The 12,076-nt window shown below is 41.7% G+C and overlaps 1 protein-coding gene across 2 annotated transcripts in view; it reads right to left on the bottom strand.

Moving 5' to 3' along the window:
* PRKG1 (protein kinase cGMP-dependent 1) overlaps nucleotides 1-12,076 on the bottom strand; it is a 530,384-nt gene that overhangs the window by 322,940 nt on the left and 195,368 nt on the right. For both annotated transcript variants that reach the window (XM_063338936.1, XM_063338937.1), the window contains exon 3: nucleotides 6,993-7,106. In XM_063338936.1, the coding sequence (XP_063195006.1) occupies nucleotides 6,993-7,106 (114 nt within the window). The remainder of the gene's footprint in view (nucleotides 1-6,992; nucleotides 7,107-12,076) is intronic.

Raw genomic sequence — 12,076 nt, forward strand, 5'->3', positions numbered from 1 at the left:
AAAGAATGAAACTTCCAAATTTTGGGTCATAGAGTTCAAGTCAGAATAAGACACTACCTCTCCTTCTGTGTCACCAGGTACAGAAAATGTAATGCACAGCAGAAAGCATCTATTTCCCAGATAGGATTGCTAGCTTTTTATACTAAAGACTTCTCAGTGGTGAAAGCCCGAGTCAAAGAGACATTTCAATGGGTAGTTTCCCTCGAACTCCTGAAGCAGTAAGGATCAACCCCTCCTCTCCAAAAAAATCCTGAAATAACAATCAAAAGCCAATATGTACACAGTTGGGGCGGGTAAAAAGGGTCACACGCAGAAGTGGGAGCAACAAAGCGCATGCAACGGTTCTGCAAGCTCACCACCTCTTCAAAATGCAAAGCAGCAAAGCACTGCTCCCAAACAGACCATCAACCAGCAGCCCTGCATCTGCTCCTCCACAGCCCCATCGCTCCCCACACCCACTTGCTCCGTAACACTCCATCATCGTTAGAAAACACAGCTCTGTGCCCTGCCAATTATTTCTGATTGTACCTTGCCTGCAATATTTTGCTCAGCTTCGCTGCACTGCTAGAGACCCGCTGAAGTTCACATGATTGAAAATCACAAGTCAAAACAAAGATCAGGATAGGCAATAACCCTAAAGCTTTTGTACAGACGGTCAGCTGCTACGCTTTGGAAATGTTAGCCCTGCCCCAGCTCTCTTAATTCATAGACTCATAGAATGGTTTAGGTTGGAAGAGGGACCTTAAAGATCATCTAGTTACAACCCCCCTGCCTGACATGGTAACTTGAATCTTGAGGCACCAGAACTGCATCAAGATAAAAATAAATTACCATATTGGAAGGAAACCAGTTTAAGCACTGACTTGATACTTAACCACAACCAAACCCAAATCCAAGTTGATTGTCATTTACTCGGACATTTTATTTCCATTTCCCATATTAAAAGTGCAACTCAAGAGAATGAACTACTTTGGCTGGTTTCTACAGTCAACAGCAAGCTGCAGCACCTGAAATGCCCCAAGCTGTACCAGAATACATCCATCAAGTATATAGCCTGGCTTCTGGACTTTCTTATTTTCACTCAGAAAAGGTGTATGTATAGAGGAGAATGACAACATTCCATTTCACCCCAGGGCTCTGCCAGGTGGATGGTACCTGCATGCCACCAGGCAAGACACAACAGCATGCCCAACCTCAGACTGAAACTTTACATGGTTGGTTATTCCTGTCTACACCACGCCACTGTACTCCTTACTATTTAAAATTAACTAATAATCCAGTAAGTATCAATATACACCAAGACAAATCGTTCACAGGCTGAAAGAGTTGGGGTTGTTCAGCCTGGAGAACAGAAGGCTCTGGGGAGACCGTAGAGCCCCTTCCAGTACCTAAAGGGGCCTACAGGAAAGCTGGGGAGGGACTCTTCATCAGGGAGTGGAGCGATAGGACAAGGGGGAATAGTTTCAAGCTGAAAGAGGGTAGATTTAGATTGGATATTAGAAAGAAATTCTTTACTGTGAGGGCAGTGAGCCCCTGGAACAGGTTGCCCAGAGAAGCTGTGGCTGCCCCATCCCTGGAGGGGTTCAAGGCCAGGTTGAAGCAGCCTGGGCTGGTGGGACATGTCCCTGCCCAGGGCAGGGGAGTTGGAACGAGATGATCTTTAAGGTCCCTTCCAACCCAAACCATTCTATGATTCTATGATTCCGTATTTCCTCTTTTTTGCCCTGCTTCCTTAACCAGCTCTTTTTTTTGCCACTGAGTTCAACAACCCTGTTGACGTTTCAGGTACACAAAGAACCCAGGTGTGGTATGAATTTGTCATTTTGCTCTTCCCATCTCAGACTATTCTCTCCCTGATTAGACTGTCTCTTGGTTGAATGTCACCACCCTGTGCTGCAGCAGTTGGGACCACCCTACGCTTCTGTCTCCTGAGCCGCGGAGATGCCATGCTCCTCCGTGCGAACAAGAAGAGGGGTAAAAAAGTTCTGCTACGTCTTGTCCGCTGTCCTCAACATCATTTTCTCTTGTTGCCTTTCCCTTGGAGGAATAATCCAATTCCACTTTGTCACATTACCTGGCAAAAACCATAAAGGTCAGAGAAAAATATAGGCAGCGCAAGGGAGTGTTTAAATTACTTTCTCCAAGGCTACATCCATTTATCCCCCACCAGGCACACACGCAGACCCAGGCACACCAGGCTGATCCGTGACCTGATCATCTCTGGCTTGGCCAACCTGGGTTTTATACCTGTAAGTAATATCAGAAAGCTTTAAATCAAATGGCTAAGTATCTAAAGTCAACTTTTCTGACATAACTGATTGTTTTAAGAAGATCTGAGCAAACTTTACACGAGTTCCCGTAATTGTTAGAAGAGAATATAAGAAGGCAACACCCTTCTCAAAGGCTTTTAATGAGTCTCTGCAGTTTTAATTGGCAACTGACTGTTGCCTTATTTTCCCTTGCAAATTATCCACATCACCAAGCTCCTTGTCAAGTTAGGTAATTTCTAGGGCTGCAGCTAGCAACCCAGGGAAGTAATTCCATTGGACTCCAGTAACAAAAAAAAAAAAAAAAAAAAAAAAAACAACCAAAAAACTGTGGTGGAAAATTCAAACTCATCCAAGCTTGGCAACGAATTAATAAAACTACTCCCCTAATCACCCTGCGTGGCACTGAGTTTTGTACAATTAGCACTGCTGATCAGCAGAGAAGCTTGAGAAACTCACGAGGAAAAAGGATTTACATAATTTACAGTTTAACAACTTCAGTTTGTCCTTTCTTTTTTTTCACTAATGTTGTTTTCCTAAAAACATAGACTGGCCTTAAGTAAATCCACTGAAACTGGCAGTCTTGCACAGAGACATTTCTGTGGGAAGTTTTTTTTATTCAAATTTTGCCCCTGAGAGAATATAGTTTTAGGTGCTAAGGCCACCTCTCAAATAAATATGATATCCTTAGCGCATGAAGAATCCACTCCTTTCACAAAATCAATGTTCCCAAAAGCTGCCTAAAAAAATACTACTTAACTCTGCTCATGAGGTTATTCTTTAAGAGGAATGAGAACTACTGCACAGTATGAGCAGCAGGTAAATTTCCACTTACTAAGAAGATCTTTTGTGTTATCAAACAAAGAATTACAGAGTCTTATATCCAACCCAAATTCTGACATTTCATATGGTTCCTTCTACCACCCATATTACTAATGAACAAAACCACATTTGAATTTTAATACATTTTTACTTTTTTTCAGACTCTTGCACACTAGAAAACCTTGTTTGCTTGGCAATGAGCAAGACAACCTCCTTTCTTGGGGTACAGAAAGATTCCTAAGTAACAGGGTCCAATATTGAGCCGGGTGGCTTGGGTAGAGCCAAGGTGCATCTGCACATCTCTTCTCCAGCCTCCGTCACTGGACCCTCGCACTGATGCTCTACCCATGGACAGGCAGAGAAGGGCAGCAGCAAGTCCCCCACATGCCTGTGTTTGCCCTGGTGCTAACGGGTGACCGAGGCTGAGATTTCAGGCATTCAGCCTGTCATTAACCTCTACAGGTGGTGGTGAGTTAGAGGGAGAAAGTAGCCAGCCAGAGCAGAGGTACATAAAAACTACAGCAAACCCCAGCATCTTTTTTTTATATTCGGATCACATGCTCAGTCAACAATGTTATTTCTGAGTGATCTGAAAACACAGCTTACCACCTTTACTATTTTAAGACACCCAACCAGCTTCCTTCAAAGAAGCGACAGTAGCAATTTGAGATATATGGGTAAGCAAGCGTTATTTCGAGAATACCACTCTCCCAGGGAATTAGAGTCATCATTTATTGGTGAGAGAATTTATCCGTAAGGAGGGGAGTTTTCTCTTCCTTATTCTAATGCACTGAATTTAATTATTTGTTGGAATCGGGGAGGAAAGTCTGTGATTCTGCTTCAAATTGCAAGTAGCGTCAAGTTTTGCATTTAGGCACTCGAGCTTCTGGATAATGAATACTGACAGAGGAAAAATTTAGCTGCTGATTTGGATTTAGCTGTATACGTAATGGAAACCGATCTGTAAACACCAGCGCTTTAGAAAGCCGTGACTGTGACATACTTGGCGCATCAGACTGAACAGTCTCCACCAGAGAAAACAACAATTATTCTTTCTGTAATATCTAGAAATGTAAAGCAAAAGCTTCAGAGTAACCACCCACCCCAAAATAATAATAAAAAAACCATCAAATGTTAAAAACTTGTGTAGTAGTTATCTTAAAGATGAGGCCACATGTCATGAGATGTGGCCCTACCCTCCCCAGTGCTTCTGAACATACAATGGTTTGGGTTGCTCCTTCTTCCCAGGCCCTGGTTAGACCCGATCCCGCTTTTACTTAAGACTGTAATAATATTCAAAAAATATTATAGTAATTCTCTTGGGGCAAGATTTCAAAAGACCTGGGTTGTCTTATTAAAGAGGTCATAATGAACCAGGACGAGTCAGACCAGAAAAAATTAAAATTTTAAGTCTTCTAACATATTTTTCAAAGACCAAGTCCTTCCTACAGCGATTTATCCCTTTAAGTTTGCGGTCTCCTGCAGAGCGAGAACCAGCTGAAGAGCCCGTGTAGACTAATGCCATGAGTAATGACACTAAAAACTTTATTATTTACAAAGCCAAAGCAAGAGTGCACATACAAACGAGTTACAGCAAGAAATGTCACCACAGCTGACACATCGTTACAGCCCAAAGGCACTGTAGAGCTTTACGCACACGACCATAACGCATCCTTCACTCGGTCTTTGCTGCAACTTCATTTTTCAAAAAGAAATACTTAATGTCCTTGTAATGAAGTACTGGCAGGCACATCAAAAAACACTTCTGACACTCTGAAGGTAACGGAAATCTATCTCCTGAAAATTGGGAAGCCCTGACTTAAAGTGTTTCTCTAAATGAAAGCTGGATGATGCCCCTTGACACATGTTCACCATCTCCAGCATCAGTGTTGACTGGGTGTCTATTCTCATTACAATCATCAATTGTTCATTTCTCCTGAAATAAACCTCACAATGATCAAAGTTATCATCTGACTTAATGGAATATTTACTAGCGTTCACCTTTTTTGAGCTTTATGACATTTATTTATCATTTAGCCAAAAGAACAAACGGACATTTGAAGTTGTTTATTTGCAGCGGTAACAATTCAAGTCAATAACATGCCCTAAATTGACCTGCACACTTCTAAGACCTCTGTTGGGTTAGGCCTAGCTGAAACAGCTCCCCAAAGTCAAGCTGTGACCCTGCGTGCCATCGCACTTGAAAGGATATAACGCCGATTACAGTCACAACTGCTACTTATTTGTGCAATAACGACAGAGAAAATACCTAAAAGTCACTTGCTGGCATTGGAAATGAGATTACATGCCCAACAGCTGCCGGCAGAAGAAGGTGCATAATTATCATAGTTTTACGATGCCGGTGGGAAAGGAAAGACTAAGAGCAAATGCAGACACCTGATCTCTCTGAGGACAGTTGTAGTAGTGACCTTACTACTGTCCCCAGTTTAACCAGGCAATCTGGAATTTTGCTCAAAAGAGGAGACTTAGTACATGAAAAAGCAAGAAATAGCAAAACCAATAGTAAAAACCTGTTATTTCCTGTTTGAGTCACGTGTACAAACAGGTTGTAAACGGACCCAGGAAAAGTGACGGTGGATGAACACCCGCTTTCCATTCGCACGCGTGTTACCCTTGGTTCCTCGGTTGACTGGGGGGAAGGAGATAAAGCACCTCCTAGAAGGGTAGCCCAACACACTGTCTGAAGTAGCCTGGAGGCCTGTCCTGTTGAGCCAGGCATGACTTGTGCAATACGCACATTTGCTACACCATGTGGGATTACTCCAAAGCATTTGCTAATCATTTGGATTATTCCAAAGTATAAACTGTGCCACTGATGAACTGACTATTTTGTAGCCGAGAATTTACCTGCAATAAACAGTACTTGTAAAGAGGCAAGGTTTGTGCAGGTGAAGATAAGAGTACATCAGTCAATTCCTTCAGAGCAGCGTTTTCTTCACCAAAAAAATCTAGTTATCTTTTCCCGTTTTCTCATTTCTGCCCATTTCTTCTCTTTCTTTCTCGCTCTTTTTGAAACAAAATTAGGTATTTCTAAAAGGCTTTCTTCTGAACAGGGACTCACATACATTATTATTTTGCTACCACTTGTTTGCCTTTGTATTATTCTATCCCATCTGTACCCTTCCAACTTCTCCCCTACAGTGTCTTTAAACCACAGAACTATTTATCATCTCCTATAAAACCTCTCTGCTTAAGATGTCACCATAAACTCTTATCCTCAAGATCAAGGAAGACTGTGGTATGACATATCCCAAATCCCAACTATTAATCTGAATTTAAATGAAAATGTATTTATGTTGTACATAGCAATGGATTTTTTCCTCTATTTATTGTACAACACGGGCTTTTTGCCCAGAACATTCATAAACGAAACCAGATTACAGGAGAAGCGCTGAAGACTTACAACAGGGGATCAGTGCCATCCATGTTTTTTTCCTGATTTTGTTTAGTCAGTTTAGGGGGAAAACAACGACTTGTCCGGAAAAAACACAGAAGCTAAACTTTTGAGTTTCCCTCGAAGACTTACACTTACAAGGGTCAGATATGCTCTTCTAAGCAACAGCCATATCTATCATGAGATTCGGCAGGAATCGTACGAGAAGATATGCTATTAGCTCCTCTGCATAAAGTAGCATCAGCCGTGCTGTATTAATGTAGGAGGTTCTCTACGTGAACAAACCTGAGCGAAAGAATCCAGAGAAGCACTTTTGCATCTTCTTCCCACTCACAGTGGCTAAATTCAATACTATAACCCATGCCCTGAAGAGTTTAATTACGTGGAACATCTAAGAGCGGCTGCAACTCCAAAGAAGAGATGAGAGGAACTCTATTTCCCAAAGAAACCCCAAGTCATTCAACGTCAAAGCTCAAAAATGATCTTACTTTTGACAGTTGCTGTTCGGGTGCAATTGTAGAGGATGGCTAACTCCCCAAATACTTTGCCGGGTCCCATGGTGCACAGCTTCACGCCTTCTTTTGTCACTTCAACCTTCCCATCTGGGAGAAAAAGAAAAAAAAGAAATAAAATTTTAAAAGCGAAATGAAGTTCTTTTAGACTTAATTTTTAAAACGTGTTAGATTATGCTGTGAATAAAAACATCAGAGCTTTATCACTTGAAAACCAATTAAATCTATTATGAAGGACAGCACAAACTCAGAAAAAGGCTAAGAACAACCGTTGCATACATAAGTTTTCAACACTTGAAGGTTTTAAATGGAGCGTCTGCACAGTCAGGAAATACTTACTAGTACACTAAGCTCAATGTGAACTTTGTTTCATGTATTACACTTTCAGGTGAAATTTTCTCAAATTTTGTGTTAAAAAAGGAAAAAATTTAGGTATTTTAACACCACACATGAAAACCATGGAGTAATTTTGCTCATTTTCACTGAGAAACTAATCCCCAAGAACACTCATCCATGAATAACACAGCTATTATCAAAAGGAAAATTACTTTGACCCGTGGCCATTATTTAATTCTCATCTCACCGTACCTTTCCTTTCTGAACATCTCATCTTACCGGAGCAAGTCTGCTTTATCTGCTTACCAATACCGTGCCGAGAGGAGACACGTGAGGGGGATTTAAAAGCAAAGGCTGAATGGAAAGAAAGCAGCTCAGGGCCAAGCTGGGGGTTTCAAAGGACATCTGAGGAACAAGAGCCAGGAGGAGTGAAGGAACTGAAGATGGCCCTACCACCACAAGCAAGGCCACGACAAAAAGCAGAGTACACACATACGGGGAACACGGGGTTATCATGCCTACAACTACCATTTAGGCTGTAACAAGTAAAGCTCAAGACAGAAAACTGAGAATTTCAAATGTTATCAGCCCCTAAAAAGCTTCCTCTCACCCGAAATGGGGAAGCAGATTGTTAAGGGCTCCCGCTACACCAGCCTGCAGAGCATCACTGACTTGCTCTCCGTGGGTCTATATATGGCAAGAGGGCAGGTCAGCATTTACTGGCTCTTAGCTGCCTTACAGCTATCTGCATTTGCGCGTTAGATATCAAAATGTGCCTCAAATGCTTGCAAAAACAGAGAACCAATTAATTTACTAAGAGATTACACAACCCTACCTCCTGCAGAGGGAATCACAGAGGTCCTTTGTGCAAAGCAAGATCACCATCACAAAAAGAACTTCTCCTACGTAATACATATGCTCGAAAATACAGCCTTGTCAGCCTGTATCTGCCTGTATTTACACACGTATCTGTGTGTAAACCTACACTGCTATTCCCATGACACCCCTCAAAGCAAGAATGACTCCAGCCTAGCTGTGCTACTCTACCAAAACAACACGCCAACGAGAAAAAGCAAACTTCGAGGACTCTGAAACAAGTTTAGCCACCGTATCCCTACCAGACACGTAACAAGATAACCCAAGTTGAGCACAAAACATTGAATATTTCCCTGGCAGAGTAAAGAAAGAGGGTAAGGTATGTAGAGGCGAATGGAAGAAGGCATAAGGCAGGGCAAACTTTGAGGGCTGCCTTTAAAGGGCACAAAGTATTTTGGCGGGAGAGGGGTCTTACACTGTCTGGTGCAACAGATCCCAAGATCTATTGCTGATTAAAAACATTAAATTAAAAAAACCTCCTTGTTATTTATGAAACAAAAAGCTACTGTTAGATAAATAGCGTGACCAAAAGGTTACCTTGCCTGTGGGAGTGTAGAGATTGCAGCAGCATATTCTTGTAACACAAAGCACAGATAGTTTGGGAGAGGGTGTGTTTGTATGTTATTAAAATTTCTTTATCACAAGTTATTACCAATAAATATATACAGAATCACAGAATGTGTTGGGTTGGAAGGGACATTTAAAGGCCATCTAAATCCAACCCCCTGCAGTCAGCAGGGACATCTTCAACTAGATCACGTTGCTCAGAGCTTCATCAATGTCTCCAGGGATGGGGCCTCCACCACCTCTCTGGGCAACCTGGGCCACTGTCTCACCACCCTCAGTGTAAAGAACTTCTTCCTAATGTCTCATCTAAACCTGCCCTGCTCTAGTTTAAACCATTGCTCCTCGTCCTATCGCTACACGCCCTTGCAAACAGCCCCTCCCCAGCTTTCCTGTAGGCCCCCTTCAGGTACTGGAAGGGGCTCCAAGGTGTCCCCGGAGTCTTCTCTTCTCCAGGCTGAACAACCCCAACTCTCTCAGCCTGTCCTCACAGCAGAGGGGCTCCAGCCCTCTGATCATTCTCATGGCCTCCTCTGGACCCGCTCCAACAGGTCCATGTCCTTCTTATGCTGAGGGCTCCAGAGCTGGACACAGGACTCCAGGGGGGGGTCTCACCAGAGCAGAGTAGATGGGGAGAATCACCTCTCTGGATCTGCTGGCCTGCAGCCCAGGATGTGACTGGCCTTCTGGGCTGCAGGTGCACATTGCTGGCTCATGTCCAGCTTTTCATCCACCCGTACCCCCAAGTCCTAAAATGCTACTATGGAATTATTACCAGACAGCAAGTATGTATTTCAGTATTAAGAGCATGCCTCTCAAATTATCACTAGCAAAGCAGCAAATATACTTATGATTATTACTTATATAAGTACACACATATATATACACACACACATTTATATATTAAGGAGCAGAAAATGCCGTTTCCTTTGGAGACGCTGGCCAGTGACGGTGGGCAGGGTTCTGCAGCTCCCATCATGGCAGGGAGAAATGCAAACGATGGGAATGTGTAAATGCAAAGGAACGATAAGGAAATGGCATCCATCGTGTTGAGCATTAATACTGGCCGTTGATACTGCACTGTCAGCACCTATTAAAGGTCTGCCAAGAATGCACTCACCTATATTCACACAGTAAAGCAATCACAGAAATACCAAAATAAGCAATATAATACTTTGGGACTAATAAATAACCCCGAGAATTAAAGTCTAAGGTTGCCGATTTATTCTTAGCTTCAAATAGATCCCAATTCCATTCTTTGCATAGCTTAACTTCCCTTTAAAAGTCAATTTATTTTTATCATTCTTTTAATGAATGCTTGATTTATTTGTTCATATTAAGTATCAACCTTAAGCACAAAAATAGATATTTATCTCAAGAATGAGCAAAATCAACCTTTCATGGTGCCTCACACACTTCTGAGACTCTTAAATGATTCTGAAGAATACCTTTTTCTTTTTTTTTTTTTAATAAAACTGAGTTTCAGCAGAGCTGAAATGGGGATATTTCTGCAAAAACCTCTACAACAAATATCTGCCAAGGGAATGAGTTTGCCTCACTTTTAGCTCATGGAGTCGTTAACTGGTTCCAGAGAAAAGACAGCCAAATCTGAGCAGTAATGCACAAATAGATCCCATTATTTAAAAGCATTTGGAGATCTCTCCCACTGCTCAAGATGTCACCTCTTGCTTCCCAAAGCAACCCGTGCTCATCATTCACCTTTGTAAGAAAGCTACATTCCCATATCCCATTTACTTGCTTATAAGGACTTAAAAATAAGAAGCTGGGTTCTGATTCTTATGACTCAGTGCGTTTGGGTTTTTTATGGGGGGGGAAGCATTTCTCACTGTGTTAAAAAATCATGTGGTTCACTCATGATCATGCACGATTAGAAGTCAATGCTTCATCATCCACAGGTGCTCTCCAAGGGTTGAGAGAAGAGGAGATGAAAATCCCCACAAGGGAGTGATGATGCTGGAAAGGACCCCCCTTGGGGCTGGAAAGAGCTCACAGGAGTAACACACAGAAGTATCATCTGCTCAGCTCCCATCAATTTACAGACTATTTTTCACATGTAGAAAATTGAGCTCTTGCTGCTCTACCTTGATGACAAATTCCTGACTGATCGTGGCAAAGGACTTTGAGGTTTGAGATGGAAAGCCCAATATTGAACAGATTATTTTTACTACAGTCTTCATGACCCTTTTACTGCATCAACCATTTCCCCTGGTACATAAGAAACATATTGGTGATGAAATTAAAACATTAATTTAAAAAGCACAGAGAAGACTTCCTAGCAAAATATGTGAATACAGCAAGCATACCTAAGACGACGTTCTACAAAACCAATGCAAAACCTAATTTCATTTAAAGAAGAGATTTACAGAAGAGGGGGTCAACTTCCAAAGGCTGAAGTTGTTTAGATTTGTACGTAGATTTATCCCACCATCACCTTTGAGTCTCAAGCAGCAGCCATAGAGTTGAGTAGAAAACCATAAGCTTCAGGAAACCCTTGGGGCAAGCACAAAGTGCTCAAATTCAATATAGCTTCTATTTCATGGCAAACCCCAAAAGCCATTAAGCAAAAGATTACAGTTGAAGTTCCTCATGACCCAGGACGGCGCAGGGTTTGGATATTAGTCAGAAGACGACAACAAGCATTTGTTTTGATGAATTCAATAATGATTTTCTGTATGAGAACTGTTCAAATTTGGAGACAGTTACCAATAACTACTTTAAACTGCTTAGCAATTTGAAAGCGCTTTATTTATAAAAAAAGATTCCAAGGTTTATTTAATAGTCATTTAACATTTGCATTCAAACTAGTTTTATTCCTGATAAATGGTTTGAAGCGTAGATTGCAGTGCAGACACAGAGGACTGTGGGTGCTCCCCTTGCTACAAAACCTGATTCTTCCAGAAGTATATAATGCAACATGATGCACAGGCCTTGCTTGGCCAAACAAAACTTGCTTTTTTGAAAGCCGATAAATATATGAGTTTCATATGCAGTGATTTAAAAGCATTTTGTATCGGTTCTGCTAATGAAGACATGTTTTGATTCCAGCACCTCTTTCTTATTTTGCAAATTTGAATATAAAGTTACTACACTGCAGCTGAAATAGCTATTATAAAATTCCTCCTGTTTCTACTTGAAACAATCGGAAGGAATGCAAGAATGTGACAAGGATGGAAATCACGTTCTCTGAGAGAACCCTCCCTAAATCAGTTTGAGCATGAAAACCACCTCTGTTCCTGCAAAGCATCAATGAATCCCTCCCTCTA

The sequence above is a fragment of the Chroicocephalus ridibundus genome, chromosome 6 (assembly GCF_963924245.1).
Source record: "Chroicocephalus ridibundus chromosome 6, bChrRid1.1, whole genome shotgun sequence".
Taxonomy (NCBI): Eukaryota; Metazoa; Chordata; class Aves; order Charadriiformes; family Laridae; genus Chroicocephalus; species Chroicocephalus ridibundus.